This window comes from Eupeodes corollae, chromosome 1 (genome assembly GCF_945859685.1).
Source record: "Eupeodes corollae chromosome 1, idEupCoro1.1, whole genome shotgun sequence".
Taxonomy (NCBI): Eukaryota; Metazoa; Arthropoda; class Insecta; order Diptera; family Syrphidae; genus Eupeodes; species Eupeodes corollae.
The window spans coordinates 9,748,416-9,772,250 of record NC_079147.1 but is presented as its reverse complement, the minus strand read 5'-3'; the positions used below and the strand labels follow the sequence as shown (position 1 = coordinate 9,772,250).

The following is a 23,835-nucleotide window of genomic DNA, read 5'->3' as shown; positions in this document are numbered from 1 at the left end:
AGAGTGTAGCACTCAGAAATTTCTTGATGATAAATTGTAAATGTAAAAATACTAAATTTTATCATTAAATTTCAACTTCAGTTTTCAAATCATCCTCCGAATCGTAACCCAGTATCGACCCATTGAAACGGCATATTTTTGGCTCAATGGGTACGTAAATAAGCAGGATCGTCGAATTTAAAGTGAATACCAGCCAGAAGCATTGCAAGAGCTACCAATGCATCCAAAAAAAGTCACAGTGTGGTGCGGTTTATGGGCTGGTCAACTGCGCTACCGTGAGATGATAACCAACATTTTGTTGCACAAAATGCAAGAGCTTCTTGCATGACAAATAGACGGTGCCACATGCCACACAGCACGCGCAACAATGGATTTATTGAGAGACGAGTTCGGTGAACATTTTATTTCACGTCCAGGACCGGTCAATTGGCCGCCTAGATCGTGCGATTTAACTTCTTAAGATTATTTTTTGTGCGGCTATGTTCAAGCTCATATCTATACAGACAAGCCCGCTTCAATTGAATCGAAATGTTTTAAAGAGTATGTCAAAATTGGACTTAGCGGATGGACCATTTGTGGCGCAGTCAAAGTCGACATTTGCATAAAATAATCTTCAAACATTAAATTATATGGACCGTACTATCGATTAAAATAAAGGTTTCTTGAATTGTATGTGTTTTTTGTCGAAAAACTTTCTTATAGCTTTTAAAAAATTACCCTTTAGAAGACTTATTACATAAGTTTGCAAAATGAAAACAACCATTAAATAAATATGTAAATTATGATTTCACAAATTTTTAATGCCACTTAGCTATTTATTTGATTAAAAAGAAGATGATTATAGTAACAAAAAAGCTACAAATTACAACTTATGAATTAATTTAAGATTATTTGTTTACTTTGCAAATGTTTTATTTTTTTTTTTATTTTTTTATAATCAATTTAAAAGATAACCGAAATACAATAAACTCAAACAGAAACATAATCAATGAGTAATGATAAATACAATATTTTATTATTTTAAAACAACTTCGTTCTTATCTTAATTTTCTTTACTTATTTTTATACTCAATCAAAAATTAAAAAATCCTTTCACGACAGTTTTATTTACGTTTCACCTTAAGATAAAAGATTTTTGTTAAAGTTGATAAAAAGTTTGGCATTTCCTTCATTTCATTGGTAGCCTCTTGTTTGGTCATGGACTGGTATTCGTAGGCCACTGTTCGATTGATCGTTGTCAGAAGTTGGAAGAGTTCAGTGCCATTTTCGGGGCCATATTTTGCTGCTTCCTCGAAAGCTTGACAGAAGGCCTGTATAAACCACGATCCATTCTCAACGTTTCGAAACGAATAGTAGCCTGGTCGGTAATAAAAAATTAAATAAAATACAAATAAGAATCAGCATCAGTTTAGAGACCTATTTTTCTGACATTAAGTTTAAAGCTATCATTGAAAATTCCTATCATTGAAAAAACTATCGATTAGAATAATTGATACTTGAAAGACAAACTGTTTTGTAACGAAATATAAAATCAAATATCAGCTGTTAATTTAAAGCTTTTAAATCTCGAAACAGAATATTTTCAATGATATAAACCAATGGTAGCGATAACTGGCCCTCTAGTGTTAAGTTAAACTTACCATCAAAAGTTGAATAAAATACTAAAAGATCAGCTGTGTTCGGTATGGCATAGGTTATTGTTTGTTTTTCTTCGGGGACTGAAGATGCGAAACGTGACATTGGTGCCACACTTTCATATGTCACCGGTCTTTCTAATTGATTTCCACGACAGGCCTACAAATCACAAAAAAAAAAAACAAAATTTATCACAAGGAAGACTCAAATTGGGGTTAAACTTTAAGCTTACCTGAATGAAAAACAATTTGGGTTTGTTTATCAGAGATTTACAGTTTTCTCCCAAAAATGGTGTCCACAAACGTTCCACTGGATATGTCATGTCCTTGGCATAGATCTTGCCTTCGATTCCATGTGACATGACCACGACAACAAGGCAGTCATTATCACTATGATCCTCTGCGGCAACTTTACAAGGTTTCAAAATCACAAAAGATTAGTTTTGATGAGACACTTCAAATGTTGGTATACTAACCATCTTTCAATTGACCATTGAGTTTCTCAAACGTCAAATCATCAAATGTCCGCACGTCAAACCCGTACTGCTTGAGCATGCTCTTCACCCGTTCACGATCACGTTCGGTTCCCTTCCGGGGGTCTTGATTTCGGATTTCTTTGTGATTGAATATTAAGGCGATGCCAATGTTTCGATTACTAGTATCGTAGGTTACATCTTTTGTTGCAATTGACCGAATGGGACCTTTTATCTCAGTTGCCTGGCCATCGACTTCATCGTATTTCTGACTTGCAGCTTGACTGTCTGGAAGTTCTTTGTGTTCTTTTTTCTTGCCGAATCTCAGCACCGATATGTCAGTCTCATCCATTTCGCTTGAATTTCTCCCTCCAACTGACTTTATCAGGAAATTAGAGTGCTTTTGAGAGTGCGCTTTCATTCGTATCTAATCATTTTGATAACGAGAGATGATAACAAGAAATTCACCAGTCGATTTATTATTGTTTGTGAAGAAGATTGAGTAAAGGTATACCTACACAGGTACCGATGAATTTAAATCCAAATCTTTATCTTATCGATTAATTTTATACTCGCACATTGTATATTTTTAATGTTTATCTTTTATTTTTGAGTAAGTTACATTTCAAGTTTGCATTTTTTTTTCAAGTTTGTTTTGTTTGTTGAAAATTTAATTTGTATAAAAATACTTTTAGTGAGTCACAAGAACTATATGAGTAGATGTATTTACTTTTACGCTAAGCTTGGCGCACAATATTATTATTGATTATTTGTTTGAACAGTTTGTTTCTTTAGGTACATGATTTATAATAGTTCAACGGAACAAATCTTGGGTTTATAAGAACAAATTAAAACAATAATAATAATATTTTATTGCACAACTAATTGAACTGACTCTAGATTGAATATTAAACCTTTAATTCTGGTGAAGATAGATGCCATGGAATAAGGACAAGCGAAAAAATACCAACTTATAAACTTTGAATTAATTGCACTTTACAAAAGAGAAATAAGACCACTAAGCTAGCAGTAGTTGATAATATTAGACTCAGACATTAAAAATTGTAAGGATTTCAGAACAGCTCGGTACCAAGCTAGCTATCTCCAGTTTCGCACACCAAGTTGGTTGAGGTTTTCACCCATCAGCGTGCATTACTTGATTCGCGTCTTCCTCTACACCGGCGAGCGCCGCCACGCCGGCCATCCCTCCAGATTGGGTTCGAAGATCTTTTGGGAGCGTTGATGTCCATTCGCTCTACATAACCCAGACATCTAAGTCGATGGACTTAATTTCTGTTAACGGGCTGTACAGACGTGCAGTTCGTCGTTGTATCTTCTCCTCCATTCTCCATCTATAAAGACGGGACCAAAATCACCCGAAGAATTTTTCTCTCGAAGCATCCTAAGACACTCTCATCTTTCTTTGACAGGGTCCAGGCCTCAGCGCCGGAACCGGGATGATGAGTGTCTTATAGATGGTGGTTTTAGATGCTCTGGAGAGAACTTTACAAATCAACTTCCTTCTAAGTCTAAAGAAGCAGCGATTTGCATTCTCTTTTTAATTTCGACGCTGGTGTCGTTTGAAATTAAAGCGGTACCTAAGTAAACAATGCCCTTAACTACCTCAAAGTTATAACTGTTCATTGTCATTTTTCGTTCAAGACGTCGTAGTTAAATGTCCTTTGCTGACAGCATATTCTTGATCTTGCCCTCATTGACCACTAAACCCATCGTCTCCGATTCCATCGCAATGCTCAAAAACGCTAACCGACTTCACACTTTGATGTTTAAATTATGTCAATATCATCGGAGCGGCGCGGCGTATTCAAGTAATTGGATAGACCTTTTGAAGATTGTGCCTATAGTGTTGGCAATTGAGTTTTGCACCGATGTTGAAGAAGTCGCATGATACTGCATCACCTTGTCTTAAACCTTTTTTGACATCAAAAAGATCGATGAGATCTATTCCGATTTTTACTATGCAGCGTGCATTTCCCACCGTACGTATACGCGGCCCCGAAATCAATAAGGAGACTGTGGGTATCCATTTTAACGTAATGGGCTCTCCTTAGGATCTGCGGCAATGTGCATATGTGTTGAATAGCGAACATGCCTGGTCTGGAAGCACACTGACAAAAAGGATATAATACGCTTTTTTAAAGAGACTGATGCCTCTGTAGCTAGCGCAGTTCAGAGGGTCTCCTTTCTTGAAGACAGGGCAAACTATGGTGAGATTCCGACTACATTTTGGTGCATACTTTATTCCAAGTGATAACCTGCTGCTTTGAATAATTCAGCAGCTAAACCATAAGCTTCAGCAGATTTGGTTGACTTCAAATGAGATATACGAGTATGTATCTAGTTATCTTTACTTTACTTGTTGGGTTGGTGGAATTGTTATTCTGTGTCCACCTTAAGCGGAATTCGATTCGTCATCGACCGACGTTACATAGTTAGCATAACGTGCGATTCTACTACGATGCTAACCCGATCATCTTCAAAGGCTTCGGTTCGCTGCTTGTCTGTTGTTTAGCTTTTCAGAATAGCATAATCCTTTTAAAAAAGTATTGTTTTGGTGTTTCAGACTTTGTCGATTAAAGTAATAAACTGCAACTCAGGCTGCATGTTGTGGTGAAATCAAATCGGTATTCCATAGGCATAATCTAAGATTCTTAAGCAAAATACGTCATAATGACCGAAGTCCAATACTTGACACTGCTGTGGAATTGGCTGATTTTGATCGTTTGCTAGACACCAATACCGAAACAATATTTTCGACACCTCGGGTAATCTGTCGCCCAATGGCATAGCACGGAAAATGTGTGCATTAATCTTGTTCATGCTTGTCTAGTATAACTAAAATTACGAACAAAAGTTGGAGTTTACACAATTTAAGTTGACGTCACCGACACCGAAATTATATAGAAAATGTTTATACAGACGTTACTGGTTCGTTTAATGTAGGTTAAGTTAGGTTAAGGTGGCTTTTGACGGGAAAACCAACATACTAAGACCAATAGTTGGCCCGTTGTTATACTACATGGATTTTAAGACCTACCTTATTCGTTGAAACATTTATAAGTAACTAGGAAGCTGGTGAGACAATAGATGCCCACATTATTTAGAGCACTAGGTGTAATTGTAGTACAAGTATCCAAGCTGGAGTTTTCGTCTTGACATGAACACAGAAAATGAGACACTGTCTCCTCTTATTTTTCATCCATGCAGCTTCTGTACAAATCGTTTGCAGTAGCTCCAAGTTGAAAACATGCTTACCTAATTAGTAGTGTCCTTTAAGAACTATTATAGAATGGAGCTTATGTGCAATATACTAATTGAAAGGAGTTGCTAGGAGCATCTGGAGTAGATCCCTCAAGAATTATTGACCCTAATCAACTTTTACAACTCTGCAAGTTTGACGCTTATGTAGTCCCAGTTCGTGTACTCTGTTGAAAATGTTAAATTAAATTAAATTGACAATAACAGTTAGAATTGGTCAAGTCATTATTTGAAAACACGATGCTTTTGTAATTATGCCGAATCTGAGCGGCTTATTTGAGATAGCACTTTTCAAAACAAAAATTACTCTTTTGATTGGTTGCAAGATTCAGAACCCGTGAACTTTTAGGTGGCACAGGAAAGAACTGATATTGAAGCCAAGATATTTAACGCATTAAATAACATTCCAGGGGGAACTACATTATATACATAATTATTTTAATATCTTAATATCTGACCAAATAAATGATATACAACCTGTGTTTCGTATTAGTTTGCCAAAACTAAACTTAAGAAAGTGCCTTGGAGTGTATTTATGATTTTGATGATAGTGAGATATTATTTATTGCTATATTTACTCAATTGTCGTTTAAATTAAACAAGAGTTATTGTTTACTTTTTTTGTTTTGGGTTTTAACAAACAATTCCACATATAAAGGTGTGAGAACTACTATAATCGTAGAATACATTTAAGAAAATTATAAGTAAAAGTGTAGTAGTTTTAAAACTTAGTTGGTTTGTTTATGTTTTTATCTTGTCAACACGGTTGAGACAAATTGCAAAGTCTTTCAGCTAAATATAAGTTCCTGGTTTACTTTTTAATAAGCCGCTGTGGTTTCGCTGTGGAATCACAAAATTGACATTTTCTGACGAAAACCAAACCTATTTAAGCAAAATGTAATTGACACCTTCGAAAACCAAAGGTAACAAAAACTTTTCTTATAGGATTCTTAGGAATAGAAATAAATGTGCATCTTGAAAAACATGCGCAGTCACATAAACTCCAATTTTTATGAAAAATATAAAAAAGAGACGTAATGCAACCCACACTGATAACATCTTATATGTGCAGTAAAAACTTACACGTAATATTTTTAACACTAAGAATTAATCTATTTTGAAATTTGTCCTTTTTAAACATTCCATAAAATATAAGTAATGATATTTTTATGCAGGTAACGTCCTGGTGGGGTGAATGTACCAGCTCATCAACTAAGTTTGGGAAGAGAAAAGTATGCCTAATTAATGGTCAAATAGCTCAATAGGATCAATTTATGAAAAAGCGATAAAAATACCAAAAAAAACCTACTACATTGGCTGGACCACATCGGGAGAATGGACAACAACCCTTCAGCAAAGAAAATCATCGAATCCGACCACCCAGGTTCAGGACGATGAGGAAGAACGAACCTCCAGTACAAAGACCAGGCGGTTCCTGACGTAAGAGCATTTTATCTCGCTGACTGGAGGGAGCTTGAAAGAGACCGAAGACTTTGAAAAACACAATAACTCAAGCTAAGACCCTTAATGGATCGGTAGCCGGATTTGTAAGTAAGTAAGTTAGTTGATCCCGAATATCTCACCAACAGACCTTAATTTAATATTATGTTATATATGTGACCCGTACAAAATTAATACGAACCTAAAAACATTAAACTTAGGTATATTTTTTTAAATAAATAAATGGAAAAAAAGAAATATTTTTCTTCCCAACTATTTTACGAAAAGAAAACTAATTTGCCTCCGAAATAATATTATGCAACACAAAATAACATATTATCTGGTAAAATCTAAAGGACAATTTTTACAACAAAATACTTAAAAATTGATTTTCGACTGGATATCTTAAGAATAAAATAATTTATTGACTTTAACCAGTTTCCAACTCATACAAAATATTGTTGCTAACTTTTTATCAAATTGGTAAGAAATGAAGTTAAATCATCGTTCAAGAGGTCGGTTCTGACCACAACAAATAAAATATGAACAATGTTGAAAATTACCGAGGCATCTATGTAACTTATAAATTTTCTTAAAAAAGATTGGAGAGCTACGTCGAACTTAACAATATCCTTTCGGACGGCTGGTTTTCGGACAAATTATTTGACGACTGATCAGATTTTTACGATAAAATCAATTTTTAAGGGTGATAGAAAGTTACTTGTTGATTTTAAGGCTGCTTCGACCTTATAATATCTTGTATAAGCTCTTGAAATTATCTCTACCAACGAAATTCTTACACGTTATAAAAGAATTGTATTCAGGGACAAACTAGCAATATTGGATAGTTTAAACTACTCAGAAGGGTTTAAAATTGAAAATGGAGTAAGACAAGGTTGCGTTGCCCTCCTACCTTCCTGGTAGAATACGTATCACTGATTTGTACAACAATGTTTTTTTGTATGCAGATGAACTTGTAATACTTCATGAGTCTCCAGGAAATCTTCAACTTAAAGAATCTCGAGCGAAATATCGAAATGAATGGGCCTTTAAATAAACTCCAATAAAAAACGAAAGTAATAGGCTCAAAATTTTAAACAACTTATGGTTAAGGGTTTAACATTTTTTTAGTTTCCAATTTACTAAGAGATTCTAAAGTTTTTAATATTTTGCCTACTATTGAATTGCTAATTGAATTGTATTAAAAAACCAGCATCCAAACATGTCTAAAAAGTGACAGTTTGTGAAAATAATCAAAGCAACTACTTAAACTGACCTATTAAATGGAACTCTTCAATGTTGATAAACATCCCACATATATGGTTTTAGAAAATTGATAAAAGTTAAAGTAGCCCGTGATTTAAACTTCAGCAAATTGTTAAGAGGTTGTTAAATCGTTTAAAATAAGTAAATCAGTTTTAAAGCTTAGTAAATTGATAAAAATGTCTTTAAAATTTTGCGCCATAGTCTCAAGTAGGGGTCTACCACGATATCTAGAAGTTAATTATCTAGAAAGTAAAAATCTCGAATATGAAAATCTCGAAATCAAAAATCTAGAATGGAAAAAATCTCGAAAACAAAAATCTAGAAAATAAAATCTCGAAATGTCAAAATCTAGAAAAAAAAATCTGGAATGCAAAAATCCAGAATGCAATCAAACATACATTCGGGATAACTTACTTCTCCTTAACAAACTTAAAGTTGACAAGTAAAGTTTGTTATCAATCATACAATTGCACATGCACCTTTCTTATTGTTTGCAAAAAAAATTTTTTCTTGCTCAGAAAATAAAATATTGTGTAAACTGATGTATTTGTGTTTTATTGACTTCTAACTGTTAAAAATACAAAAAAAAAAATCTCGAAATTATATTTTTTTTCGAGATTTTTTTCTAGATAGAGTCTTTCGAGATTTTTGTTAATTCTGGATTTTTGTGGATTCGAGATTTTTGCGTTCTAGATATTTTTTTTTTATTTTCGAGATTTTCGGCATTCGAGATTTTTGGCATTCTAGATTTCGTCATGATCCCCTCAAGTAGATGGCTTTTATAGTAAAAGATAAACGTCTCTATAATTTTTAAAACAAGATGTGAACTTCAGGCAGTTTTGCACACTATGTGCCTTTAGTATAAAAGGAGACTGTTATCATGCTATATTTATGTGTCCGATTTTTAAAAACCGAAATTAGAGCATGCAAGATCCAATTGAAATTATGAATGATTTCATCTAGAAAGACTTTTATAACTACATAAAAGAAAACTGCAGCAAAGAATATTGCTAATTACAGTATTTATGTGAATATATTTTGTAAACTATTACATTTTAAAAAAAAAATCCGTAAAATAAACCTAATATTTAAAAAAAAAATCATTCGACAAGTTTTTAACATAAAATAAAATTCTACCAAAAATGTTGTTTTTAATTAAAGACAAACTTACATTAAACATTTGTGTTTGAAATTTCCATTTATTTTTTAAATATTATTCAAATTGAAAATTACTGAACCCATTATAAAAAAAATATATAATTAATATTTTAATTCTTAAGATGAAAAAAAATTATTTTTCTGTCAAATATTTTAGTATCTTATGAAATAACCAGTCTCTTCTGTGGACAATTGGATATACAAGTATGAGCTATCTCGACTGGAAATAGTGTAATTTGTAATACAAGTCGTTTTAAGTGTAAAGAATGAGTTTAAGACGCAAACACAATTTACTTTACTTTTTACATACGTTTTAAACTTGACGAACTTGAAAAACTCTCTGAATTCTCCTACATATTGGACTAAAAATAAGCTTTTACTGATCATTTAAACAACATTTTAAAAAAATTAAAGAACGCTAGGTTTCATTAAAAGATTTCGTAGGGAATTTCAAGATCCATATGTTCTTATAACTCTATAGGTATATCGTATGTCAGATCACGTCTTAAACACAGTTTTATAACTTGGCCTCTTATTATTCCACTCATATTCATAGACTTGAAGGTGTCAATAGGAGGTTATTAAAGTTAACTTTTTTCGTTTTTGTCACATGAAGTAGTATTTCCTGGCTCATCCCTGATAAATCACCAAAAATATTTGTAACGTTTTGTTATTGTTCCCGTTCTGACTATTCTAAGTGGGTCCATCCAATTTTTCTCAATTTTATTTCGATTCTATTTAAATGTTGCCAAAATACCTTGAGAGATCGAGTGCCGATTCGAAAAATTTTAGCGGATTAAACTATGGTCCAAATGATTAAACTATGGTTTTCATGAATCCCTGCTATATTGGATTAGTAATTAACTTTCGGATCGTTCTTTGCCATTATCCATGGATGGCACTTGCATCAATGAGACTGAACACCTCGATATTCTCGGTATGTGCGTCAGCAACCAACTCTTGTGGTTCACATACGCGATGTCGCCAAAAATGCCGCAAGGTGTTTGGGTTTCTCTAGGCGATGCAAGAAATATTTTAAACCTTTTGATCTGCCTGTTATCTACAAGACTTACGTATGTAAGCTTGAGTATAACTCCCATCTCTGTGCTGGTGCTCCTGCAACTTACTTAAGCCTCTTGGATAGTATTGAACGTAGAGCATTTAAATTGATAGATGACAATATCATCATAAGTTCGTTTACTTCGCTTGAACAAAGTCGTAAAGTCTCTTGTCTGACCCTTTTTTACCGGTATTTTAACGGCTTGATAATAGCCGTTTCATCCCTCCCCTTAAACAGTTCAACCGTAATACTCGCGCTTCTAGGAATGCTCATCAGTATACCCTAGAGCTCAATTTCGTCCATACTGTCAAATACAGAGATTCGTTCTTTAGCCGTACTACGCGAATGTACTACATTATTCAAATTCTTAGCATTGTATTTATTATTTTTATCAGTGATATTTAACGTATATCCATGTGAATTGAAATAATCATTTATTAAGTTATAGGTTTTTTTTGTAAGCTTAGCGTTAGTATTTAACGTAATCAAATAAATAATAAAAACTACTCATATAGGGGTAATTAAATAAATTATTCCCAGAAGGGCTAACAAAATACTTCGACTTGAAAAAACGACACACTTCGCGTTAATATATGTTTATTAAATTTAATTGTATTAATTATTTAGTTTCTGTGTCTAAATAGGCCTTAATTGAAAATTCAAGATAAAATCAATACAATGGTTTGACCCTTATAAATAGAGAATTTCTTGTTTGATTGGTAAAATGAATACAAATTGTAAAGGGTGGTTTAGGTTCCGATGTTGAATGTGAACCACACCTTAACGTCACTCTACATTTTATTCGACTTTTCAAGTTCAGACTAACTCAATTTTAAACATGGAACAACACATTATCACAAATCGAAATGCATATCGTGCAAGAATTTAAAAAATCGGGTCTGTAGGCTATATGAAAACACCACTGCATAGTGTTGGCTATCGGGAGAGGATAACGATTTTTTTATGGCCCGATTTGGAAGGCATAGATGTAGACAATTTGTGCTTGAACAGGACGGTGCCACTCACCATACAGCTAACGAAACAATGGATTTTCTGTTAAACTCCATTCTCTTGTTTGAAAGAAAAAGTGTATACGACGATAAACCAGCAGCAATTAAAGATCTAAGAGATGAAATAATTCGGCACATAACCAGCATAGAACCTTAACCTCAGCGTCATCGAAAATTTGGACCATATCGGATGGAGATGTGCGGCTGAGGTTGCGGTTACGATTTGGCCTATACTTTGTTCCATACATTCATAATTGAACCATAACAATTTTATTTTGATTTCAAAATCTATCTATCGAGATTTTTAGTCGAAAACCAGTTTTTATCAATTTTAGTAGCATTTCCAAAAATTTGTAAATTTTATTTTTTTTACGAAAAAATGGACTGACTGTTGGATTTTTCGAAAAAAAACTACTGAATATCGAAAACAATATTTTCTGTAAAAAAAAATTAACACATTATTTGAATTTTTAAAGCTATTTAAATCGAAATTAAATGTTTAATAAGTTTTAGTATTGTTTTTTGTTAGGTTGTGATTTTTGTTTAAAAAATTCTCCATTAGATTTTTCTGAAAATTTTAATGAATGATGACAACAATATTTTTTGAAAGATAAAAGTAAATTAAAGCCAATATCTCAATTTTTTGAAAAGATATTTAAGTCGAAATTCTATTTTTACCAACTTAAAATAATGTTTTTTTTTTATTTAAAAAAAAAACTGTCAATTAGATTTTTCTCAAAATTTTATCAGATGTCTTCGTTGCACAAAATTGTTTTGGAGATGAAATCATATTTTAGTCGTAAAATTTTGGAGGTGACAAATTTTTAACTTCCCATAGGAAGTTATTGTAATGGTTCCGATTTAACAAATTGAAAATTTTGACATTTCTCGACGTTTCAAGGTCCCTAGAGTCGAAATAAAAGATTTTTAGAAAGATGTCTGTGCGTGCGTGTATACGTACGTTTGTACGTCCGTACGTCCGTACGTTCGCGACGTTTTTTTCGTCCTCCATAGCTCAAGAACCAGAAGAGATATCGACTTCAAATAAATTGTGTTATACAGATAATAAGGCAGAAAGATGCAGAAAGGGCTCTCAAGACAATTGCGTGGGTGGTTTTTTTACCATAGCAGTTTGAAAAAAAATTGAAAATTTTGGTTAACCCTTAATATCTTACGAACCAAAAAAGCTATTTTTATATAATATATTGTAAAGTGATACTAAACAGGTATATTTAAAAAAAAAAATCAATATAACGGTTTTTTTTATAAATCAATAAAAGTGAAAAAAAAAATTTGTCACCTCTAAAATTTTATGACTGAAATAAGATATCATCTCTAAAACAGTTTTGTGCAACGAAGAATAATGTTTTTGACATCTGATAAAATTTTGAGAAAAATCTAATTGACAGTTTTTTATAAAAAATAAAAATCTAAAAAAAAACATTACTTAAATTTCGTAAAAATTGAATATCGATTCAAATATCTTTTCAAAACCTTGAAATTTGGGCTTCAATCTTTTATCTTATAAGAAATATTGTTTTTAACATTTTGAAAAATGTTGAGAAAAATCGAATTGACAGGTTTTTTACAAAAAATAAAAAACCTAAAAAAAATGTATAAAAGTTGGTTAAAATTGATTTTTGACCTAAATATCTTTTCAAAACTTTGAGATATTGGCTTTAATTTACTTCTATCTTTCAAAAAATATTGTTGTCAACATTCAGTAAAATTTTGAAAAAAATCGAATTGACAGTTTTAAAAAAAAAAATTAAAAACCGAAAAAAAATTAACTAAAGTTGGTAAAAAATGATTTTCGACTCAAATATCTTTACAAAATTTTGAGATAATAGCTTCTTATTAATTTTTACTTATAAGAAATATTGTTTTCAACATTCGGAAAAATTTTGAGAAAAATGGAGTTGACAGTTTTTTTTACAAATAATAAAACCCTAAAAAAATGTATAAAAGTTGGTAAAAAATGATTTTCGACTCAAATATATTTACAAAACTTTTAGTTAATAGCTTCTTATTAATTTTTACTTATAAGAAATATTGTTTTCAACATTCGATAAAATTTTGAAAAAAAATCGAATTGACAGTTTTTTTACAAAAAATAAAACTCTAAAAAAAACAATACTAAAACTTGGTAAAAATTTACTTTCGACTCAAATAGCTTTTTAAAAATTACAAATATAGGCTTCACACTCATTTTATTTCACAGAAAATATTGTTTTCGATATTCTGTAATTTTTATATAAAAATCCAACAATCCCTTTTTTATAAAAAATAAAATCTACAAAAAATAGTACTCAAATTTGGTAAAATAAGACAAATCGACAGACGGGATGGGAAGTTATCAGTGTGGGTCGCATCCCAGCCTCTTTTTTCAAATTGATATGGTAAAAAAAAACACCCACTCTATTTTCTCGAAAGTCGTTTCTGCATTATTATCTGTATAACAAAATGTATTTGAAAGTCGATATTTCTACTGGCTTTTGAGCTATGGACGTCGAGAAAAACGTCGCGAACGTACGGACGTACAGACGTAAAGACCTTGAAACATCGAGAAATGTCAAAATTTTCAATTCGACAGGTAGGACCCAATACAATAATTTCTATGGGAAATTAAAAAGAAATGACAATAATTTCCTAAATAATTTGTGTTTTATTTTAACCAGCCTTTATAATCCCAATTTCTCTTCTTCCATACAAACACCTAAAACTTCAAAGACCAAAAACAAACATAAAATTATTATAAAGTGATAAGACATTATTCACAGAAGCTAATCACCATCAGTGAACATGGTGGCAGTCTTGTTAAACCGAGTAATGCTAAATTTACATGACTCTATCTTTATGTCTACCTATTCAGATATCGCCCATCGTCGCATCGTTTGTAACTTCCTCTTTTTTTTTAAATAAAAAATCATATAAAAATATGCAACATATGGCGCATAGCATCGCATCGCAAAAAAGGAATCTAATAATCCAATAATCGCAAGACTATAGAAGCCCAGGTCATGTGCGCAGTTGTTGCTTCTTCTTCCTTTCCTATTCAAATTTTCCTTTTATTCTTTCTATGATTCTTTTTCTCAAAAATCCTTACAAATCTCATATCCTTTGCGTTTGCCATCTTTTTAGTTTTCTCATATCCTTTAGCTCGTAAAACTCACTTCAAACAAACGTATTTTAATGTAACATTTTTCATACTCGTACATCTTTGAGATGATGGTAAAATAATGTCCACCCCATATTTTCGTATAAATGTATGTAACAACTTACAACTTGTGTCAAACCAAAGCCATAACGTTGTCCTCCATAATTGGCAATATTCAAATTTGATTTATTTCAAACGGAAATTAACTTTCGTTTGGTGTACGCAAAAGTTTTCTTCATTGGCTTTCTTATGATGATTGTCAAATTTCCAAAAGCACAAAAATCCCAATACTTAGGTATAGGTACTGTTGCAATGGCTGGCGCGCCACAATGCCACCCGTGGCCATCTCCAGCATAGACGTCGTCTTCGTCGTCCTTCCCCACATTGCGGGATCAATTCTGATGCCAAAAAACTGCGACGATGTCTCCAAAAAAATTCCTCAAAAAAGTTCTCCGATATAACACCGCCTTTTCTTCCAAAAATCATGCCAATCAATTGATCTGTTAACAAAAACACAATTTGCTCCTTACAGGATGTTCCGGAAATTATTACTTCCCCTCCATTATCCGATTTACCGATTTACAAGTCATTTCGTTCTCTTTCACTGTCGATTAGATCTCTCCCCGTTGCTGTTGCTGTTACTGCTGCCGTTGCCGTTGCCGCCACTGCCATATTGCCATATTGCCACATTGCCACTGCCACTGTCACTGCCACTCGCCCCGCAAAATGGCAATCAGCCAGCGACAGTGACTGAGATCTGGGACAGCATGAGCTATATAAAGCCATATCCTATATTGTATCCAACCATAGAGTTAGGCAGGCAGCGAGAGCCAGCTGGGGCGTTGAAAGGGTGTCACATTCAAGGGTGCAAAATCCCAGACTATGCAAATAGTGTCGAGTAATTTATTATCACGCAACAAAGTTGTAAGAGCGCGTTTTGTTGTTTGTGGATGGTGGTGGACTCTAACTCACAGCTCACGACACGACACGACAGCAACACCGCCCACCCACTTGCCCCCTGTAATTCCAACGCCAGTTAAGCCGCAGTTTTACGGATTTGAATACAATATGTATGCAATGTGGGATGGAAGTGTTTTTCCTTCCTTTTATTTTCCTTCGCTGATGCTTAAACTGTTCTTCTGTTCTCTGTTAATCCTCCGTCTTCCGTACTCCCATCCCTCGACCTTCGAATCCCAGACTCCCACAATACCTCCCCCTTCTTGGTTTTTCCATGAGAGTGCTTAACATTGAAAAATCCCCAAAGTCCAATGACTAATGCTGATGTGTACAGCGCGTTGGGTTGGGGGGGTTTAAGCGCCCTCTTTAGGTAGGAAGGAGCAAAAGCAATACGAAAAATGTAAAAAGAAATACGAAATACGAATCCAACAAGTGCGCACGCCCAAAACTTTCCCGTTTGGGTTCGGCCGGTAGCTCGCGCTCCGTCCGTTCCGGTGTATTCTTTTTCCCTGTAGTTTTATTGCAACGCAATTTGACCGAAAAAACGGTTCCATTTTTTCCACTACATTTGGCAAATGCATATTCCCGAGGGGCAGTGAGGACATATTGACAAATAAATTAATCAAACTGCGTATTGGAAAACTTGGTTTGGGCGTTACTCTCGTTACAATGATGATGATGGCTCCCTTTCCGCAACAATCGACCGACCACTATTTTAGTCACCGCCGTCGGCTACCGGACCATGGAATGTGTTCATAAGCACATGAGACAGAACACGGAGGCCATCGGCCACCGGACATCAGCTAGAGCTTAAGCCCGACCAGACCATAGCAGACCAGGCTAGGACAGACAGACAAAATCAACTACAATAAAAAGTGCTGTATTGGCAACAGTTTGACAGTTGGCATCGCATCGGTATGCTATGCCCTATGCATTTGCAATAAAAGAGAGAAGCCGTATCGCACACTCAATCCAGTCCGATTTTGATATTCCAGAGATACAAGCGTACAACGGCAACGGCAACGGCGGCAAGGATACAATAAGTTGAGTTTTATGATTCGATAAGGGTGCTGCTGCTGCATGTCTCACTCGAAAGCAAAACTCTCAGGCATTATGCATAAATTTATGTGTAGTGGAATATTGGTGTGTCAGGGGAAAAGTAATGCGATGAAGACGAGTTGAAAATAAAACTCAAAAAATATAGTTACGCATTATTCTTTGTCATCATCTATTGCCGGGTGTATATTTTTTGAATTAGACTTTAGACATTTAAATAAATTCCCACGACGAGTTATGATGGAAAAATGAAGTCCGGCAAACCTCTTCGTAGAATTTGGTTGGGTGCAGGCTTCGGATTTATTTTTTGTACGTGCGAGAAATTTGTGGAATTGCGGATATGAGTTGATTTATTTTGACATTTTTAAGTGGCGCCCAACGTAAAACTGAGATATTTTACTTTACTCAAGCAACATTTGACAGGTTAGGTAAGAAATCAAATCAAGTTATTGAGAAGTTAATTAAAGATCGAGAAATTAATATTATTAAAGTTCTTTATAATGATAGGTAAAACGAAGAAGAAATATGGTTGAAGAAGTTCTGTATTCAAACTCATCCATTACATTTGTTGAGATGGAGTGCTAAAGTTTCTTATAAGACAAACAAATTTCAAAGCATTCTCTTCAGCTTTCGTTGCAGATCTCTCATTACCCGAGCACAGCACGGTTTTAGCAAAATCAACCACCACCAACCTTGTAGAGTTCAAACTAAGAGCATTAGAAAACTTGAAAGAAGTTAATGTGGACTCCACTGTCTTCAGCAAAGCGTTTGACAAAATGTCTTTTAATCTTATAGTTCTTAAAATCTCCTTCTTAGGCTCTGAACTTTTTTTTCCAAATGGATTGCTTGTTACCTTGAGAATCGTGAATATTAAATACAATTTAGATTCTCACGTTCTAATATTTCTGGTGTCCCACAAGGTACGCAATTAGGCTCTCTTCTATTTATCTTTAAAGTAAAATACACTGACACTGTCAGATAATTAAAAATTGTCAAATATCCTTTACGCTGATAACACGAACTTTTTAAAAATCATTGTAGTTATATGGAGACATACAGATCTCGTAAATTTCTCAACCTGCTGGACCATAAATTGCTTAGAGCAAATTGCAGACAATGACAGCTCGTCGTTTTAAAAAGTTTAGTTAGGAAAATCTTTTGATCTCATCCCAACTTGTGATCTCCACCATTTGTTGAACCTTCTTTTAACCCAACTGGACTCAAAGTTATAAGTTTACATTTACGTTAGTTTCTAAGTAATATCCTAAGCTTGAATTAAGCAGAATAAATGGGGTTAATTCCCAACTAAAATACAAAACTTATGATATAGTCTTAATGAATGCAAATTCAAAAACATTCGAGTATTTTCGACAAGAACTGAAAGAACCTACAACTTTATGCCCAATCTGAAATGTTGAGAAGAAATTTGTTATGTTAAGGCAAACATTTCTTTTGGATTCTTTGTCTAGAGGTGGGAACCTGCAGTGTTCGTAAGATAAAAACAAGCCGGACCATTCGAGTTGCCATTGCACGAGTATCGTGCTTTTTTAGTACACAAAACGTACACTGTATTATTTCAAATGTTTGAGTTTATTTTTGACTCTCAAGTGTTTTTACCAAGAGATCAAAAAGTTTCGATAGGTATAGCGTTCATACTAGCTTCTATTTTATTATACGTTTTTCAGTATAATTTTGGCGTCCTTCATCCTTAAATCTTTAAAAATCAATTTTAATGTTTGAAGGATAATAATGATCCATTAGTTTTTAACTCTGAAACCGGTGCGCAGTATTTGGAACAAACGTCACTTTGTACGGTTGCCAAACACCAAAAATCATCTCAAGAATTGAATTTGTGAAATATATCCACCTCTTTCATGCGATTTGACACCTTTGGACACGTTTTTGTTAAGAAAACATCAAATTTGTTGTCTTTAATTATAAATCAGCATCGATTGCTCACTAAGAAGTCAACATTAAAGCGTTCTAAAAAAATGATGCAAAACCGGGCTACCGATAAAAAGTTCTTCATAAAGAGCAGTAGGAGGTGCCTTATTTTTCTGTGGAGCTTTTGACCAGGGTTTACACCTATGAGATTAGTACCACATGAAAGCTTACGTTCTGTCCAATCTATATGCCAAATATTTTTAAAAATACCGACATTTTTTCAAATAATTACGTTTACTTCTAAAATGAAATGAAAAATCATTACAAACATCTTGTATATCATGGAAAGAAAATTTTTAAGAACTTAATGTCGTGGGACATTAAGGAAATAAAAAAAATTAAAAAAGAGGCTGGGGTGCCACCGAAACTGATGACTGTCATTTTCTCACAGACTTAAACAAAATATTAACAACAATATTTTGTATGTCTTTGTTCTCCTAATACTTGATATGCAACTATTTCATAAACGTTTTTTGTTGTTTTTGTATTTTTTAGTGTTTTGTAAGAAAAAGTTGTCAATATTGTATTAAATACCCGTGGTGTGATGGTTAGTGCGTATTCATGCCAGAAGTCTTGGCTTCCCACCCTTCCTGTGCCATCTAAAGTTCTTTCCACGGGTGCTGCCTTTAAAGTGCTTTCTTCAATTAGGCTTTCATATTCAGCTTAAAACTAGGTCCCTTTATAATGAAATAAGTTTGACTTAAATATCTATTTTATTCCTGACTATCAAACCCGGCGAACTTCGTTTAGCCACCAGATGGCTTCGATTTCCGTAAAATTTCTTTGGGGAACGATAAAGAAAAACATTTTTTTTTTTGTTTTATATTTGAAAACGAAAAATTTTATTTCATTTCACAACAATAATGTTTCATTTTGATTTCAAAATTGAAGTGTAATTTAGTTGTGAAAAACAAGGATTTTCTAAATTTATCCCGCAAACACTAAGCGATTGGCCTAGCGAACGCAAGGCGAACTGGAAATTGCAGTCTTTTGAAGTCAAACAGAAGATCAGTCGGAATCATTGTTATTCGAGAATACACATATTTTTACCTGCGTACTTTCCGATAACAATGGTTGCCTCAATCAAATTCCGCTTAAGTCTTTTCACCGTAAGTCGTGTACCGTTGCAAAGTCGCGGCGGATTCAAATTACGCAATATCATAATAACTAAACCAACTTTGAGTAGCAAGTTATGTGTTGAAAATCCTGATTACACCAGTTCAAAAACTCCTTTGGATAATTTACTACATCATTGGGATTTCTTATGGAATCAACGGATTTGTATGTGACAAAATCGACAGCGATTTTTGATTAATTGATGAAATTCAGTGCATGTACATCATTATTCTTTGCGACGAGAATTACTCGTTGACTTGACCAACTTTGTTTGGGAAAACATTTTCAATAAGAGCTACTTGAGAGTCTACAAATCGGCAAAAGTCGTTGGTAAGAGTAATTAATCGTCGCATCAACTGGCTCTTTTCCATTTCCAACAGCTTAAAATTGTTTGGAAAATTGTGCAGCACTTTGATCATTTTGAAGATGAACTCTCATATTAGTGGTTATCGATAATGTTTCTACGTTATTCCATAAAAGTTATACTTTTATTAACCGCTTGCATTAATGTTTCGTATACTTGTTTTTGCTGATCATTCAGCAATGTCACATTATTTCGAACGAATTCCTGCCATGTATCAACATTGTATTGTAGCTCTCGATTTGATTCTTGGTTTAATGCATCGTGCATCGATCGATTTGGCGCAATCATTCCTATTGATCCTCAATCAGAACCATTCCTTCATTGAAGATTTCATAGGTTATTTAAAGTCGATTTCTCTGACGTTTCTAGAGATATGGTTGACTAAAAAAGGTTTAGAATATAGGGCCCTTGAAACATCAAAAAATGTATCCATAAATCGGAACTTTTACAATAGTTTTCTATGGGAATCTAAACGGAGTTCACAGCTTTTCTGTTGAAATTTGTCCTAAATTTTTTGTCCTATAAACGTCACGGAGCCTGAGACCTTTCAAACGAATTCAAAACCGTGGAAATCGGTTCGTGCGTTCTGGAGTTATAGTGTCAGGAAAAAAAACCCGTCTTATTTTTATATATAGTAGAAGATAACTTGACACGAAAACCGATTTTAACCAATTTTAATAGCATTTTTTTTAATTTCGTTTTTCTGGTATAAAAATTCCGATCAATTTTTTTTAAGACTATTATATAAGGTTATTATTATTTGAATATCTATTTTTGTAAACGAGTTTTAGTCGAAAACCGATTTTTATTAATTTTAGTAGAATTTTTTGCAATTTGGCAATTCTGGTGTAAAAAAAATTCCGAACAATTTTTTTTAAGACAATGAAAGGGCGATTTTTTAGCTATTATATTTTTGGCAGAAATGGTTTAAACAGCTGACGCACGTTTTGTGTTTTGTTTCACTGTCAAACATCTTCAGTTTTGTCCATAATTTAACAATGAATCGACTTACAAACGAACAACGCTTGCAGATTATTGAATTTTATTATCAAAATGCATGTGTTTAAAGAAAGTAAATCTCGCACTTCTTCCATTTCCATTGTGTTCAGCAACGAAGATCATTTTTGGGTCAATAGGTACGTAAATAAGCAGAATTGTCGGTTTTGGAGTGAATATCAGCCAGAAGCATTGCAAGAAGCAATGCATCTACAAAAATCACAGTTTAGTGCGGTTCATGGGCTGGTGGAAGCATTGGACCGTACGTCTTCAAAGATGATGCGAATCGTAACGTAATTGTGAATGGTGAGTGCTGCCGTGAGATGATATGCAACTTTTGTTTCCCTAAATGCAAGAGCTTGTCTGGCATGACATGTTGTTTCAACACTCATTGAGAGGCAAGTTCGGTGAAGATTTTATTTCACGTTCGGGGCTGGTTAATTGGCTATTATTGTGCGGCTATGTTAAAGCTCATGTCAGACAAGTCCGCTACAGTTGACGCATTGGAAGGCAACATTGAAGCATTTATTCGTAAGATACCGGCCGAAATGTTGGAAAGAGTATGCCGAAATTGGACTAAGCGGATGGACCATTTGATGCGCAGTCAACATTTGTATGAAATAATCTTCAAACATTTAATTTCTGAACTTTACGTGTTTTTTTGAAAAATGTTCCCATTTAGCTTTAAAAAAATCACCCTTTTTAATAGTTATAAAAAATCACGCCTGTCAATTTGTCTTGCTTAAAAGTTTGTAGGTTTTCGTCTTTTGTTAAAAAAGGTGTCAGTTTAATTATTAAAAAAAATTAAATTAATTAAAATATTGTGCATATTATGATGAAATAGTTTGATCTCAAATCTATTTTAGTTAACGAGATTTTTAGTAGAAAAGTTTTTATTTCTTGTATAAGCAATCACAAATTGGATGAATGAAACTGATTTGAAATCAATATCTTCAATTATTCACGAAACTTCGAGAACCGAACATCAATGTTTACCAATTTTCTGTACTGCTTTTTAAAGATTTTAATTTATTATGAAAAAAACGGACTGTTGGATTTTATGTACTGAATAATGAAAACAATATTTTCTGTGTCATAAAAAAAAGGTTTAAGCAAATATTTTTAAATTTTGAAAAGATATTTGATTCGAAACTAAGTTTTTATCAAGTTTTAGTTGATTTTTAGGTTTTAATTTGTTTGTGAAAAAAACCTGCCAATTCAATTTCTCTTAAAATTAAACTGAATGTTGAAAACAATATTTTTTATAAAATCAAATTAATTTGAAGCCAATATCTTAAATTTTTAAAAAGATAGTCGAAAATTAATTTTTACCAACTTTTATTGATATTTTTTAGGTTTAAATTTTTTGTAAACAAATTGTCCATTCGATTTTTATCAAAATTTCACTGAATGTTGACAACAATATTTTTAAAAGATGAAATTATTTTAAAGCCAATACATCTCAAAGTTTTGAAAAGATATTTGTGTCGGAAATTATTGTTTACCAACTTTTATTGTTAGCTTTTTTTCACCAACTTTTATTAATTTTCTTAAGGTTTTTATTTTTTGTAAAAAACTGACAGTTCGATTTTTTACCAAAAAAAAACTGTCGATTCGATTTTTCTCAACATTTTACCATATGTCAAAAACGTTATTTCTAGTTATATAAAATAATTTTAGAGATAAAATTATTTTTTTTCGTACAATATTAAATTTGACAAATATTTGTTTCAGTTTCTTTTATTTAAAAAAATATTAATTTGATTTTTTTCCAAAAATATATTTGTTTGGTATCAGGGTACAATTTATAATATACAATTTTATTCAAGTCTCTAGCGTTATTGGTTCGTGAGATATTTTGGGTTAACCTTTGCTATGGTAAAAAATCGACCCACTCAATTATTTTGAGAGTCCTTTCTGGATTATTATGTGTATAACACAATTTATTTGAAGTGGATATCTTGAGCTATGGACACTGAAAAAAACTTCCCGAACATACGGACGTACGGAAAGTTGAACCCAATAACTTTCCCATGAAATTTAATAACCTGGATGTTAATTGTCATTAACACAAAATCGTTAAAATTTTATGTAATCTCCAACAAAAAACGCTATTTTAATGCTTCCCTGCCGAAAACTCACATTCGGAAGAAAAAACCTTCACGGCAACACTTTATTCACCCACTACCAGAATACCAGCCATCACCCAATATACTGTTGCCCTACGCAAAATAAAATTCACCCACATTTGCATTCTCAAACTCCCTGTTTTAAAATTTTTCCCAAAAACCCCATTATCTCAAAATCTGCTGCATCATGGAATAAGAAAACTCTCTCAAACCTGCTGCTGCTGTCTGTCATACAGCATACAGCATATTTTCCACTCAACCTGTATCTTTTAGATTTCTTCCACTTGACCAAAAGTTTCAGATATCAATTAAATCACTCAAAACTCAACACTTTCACACCACCGCACCGCACCGCTTCCCAACAATTCCAACAACAAGTCGTCTAAAATGAGACGAAATCCACACTCAATGTTTTCAAAAGGCTTTGAAGATACAATTCTTTACGACTTACGATTACGTTACGTTATGCTCGCTCTTTAAATTGAGTGAAACTACACCAACCCGAAATTGAATTCGAGCGACGAATAGCAAAAGCAACAACAACAACAACACAACCCCTGTGGCTCTGCTGCTCTGGAAGATGAGCATGAGCGATGAGAAATTATACCAAAAGGAAGCCTGTAGCCGGAGTGTAAGCAACATACGAAAACAGAACCACAAAACAGAGAATTTCAAACCCCAACTCAAACCCTTACCCAAAACCACCGACAACAGAGCTCACATCAGCACCAGACCAACAACAAAACCAAAGGGACCAGAAAACAACACTCGGACTCGGAGCGGAGTCGAAGTCAGA

At 33.4% G+C, this 23,835-nt stretch overlaps 1 protein-coding gene across 1 annotated transcript; it reads right to left on the bottom strand.

Annotated features, from left to right (window-relative positions):
• Window positions 1–916: 916 nt before the first annotated feature.
• Window positions 917–2,500, bottom strand: LOC129940316 (caspase-6). The gene is made up of 4 exons (XM_056048620.1): window positions 2,111–2,500; window positions 1,868–2,043; window positions 1,641–1,794; window positions 917–1,357 (listed from the first exon to the last, which is right to left on the bottom strand). The coding sequence occupies exons 1-4, from the start codon at window positions 2,457–2,459 to the stop codon at window positions 1,104–1,106; spliced, it is 933 nt and encodes a 310-aa protein (XP_055904595.1). The 5' UTR covers window positions 2,460–2,500; the 3' UTR covers window positions 917–1,103.
• Window positions 2,501–23,835: the final 21,335 nt, after the last annotated feature.

Excerpts from the sequence above, each read along its gene's own strand:
- LOC129940316 (XM_056048620.1), bottom strand. The coding sequence starts at position 2,459 with ATGGATGAGACTGACATATCGGTGCTGAGATTCGGCAAGAAAAAAGAA. Across the intron at positions 2,044-2,110 it reads CAATGGTCAATTGAAAGATG|TTGCCGCAGAGGATCATAGT; the intron begins GTTAGTATACCA and ends AACCTTGTAAAG. Across the intron at positions 1,795-1,867 it reads CCAAATTGTTTTTCATTCAG|GCCTGTCGTGGAAATCAATT; the intron begins GTAAGCTTAAAG and ends TGTGATTTGTAG.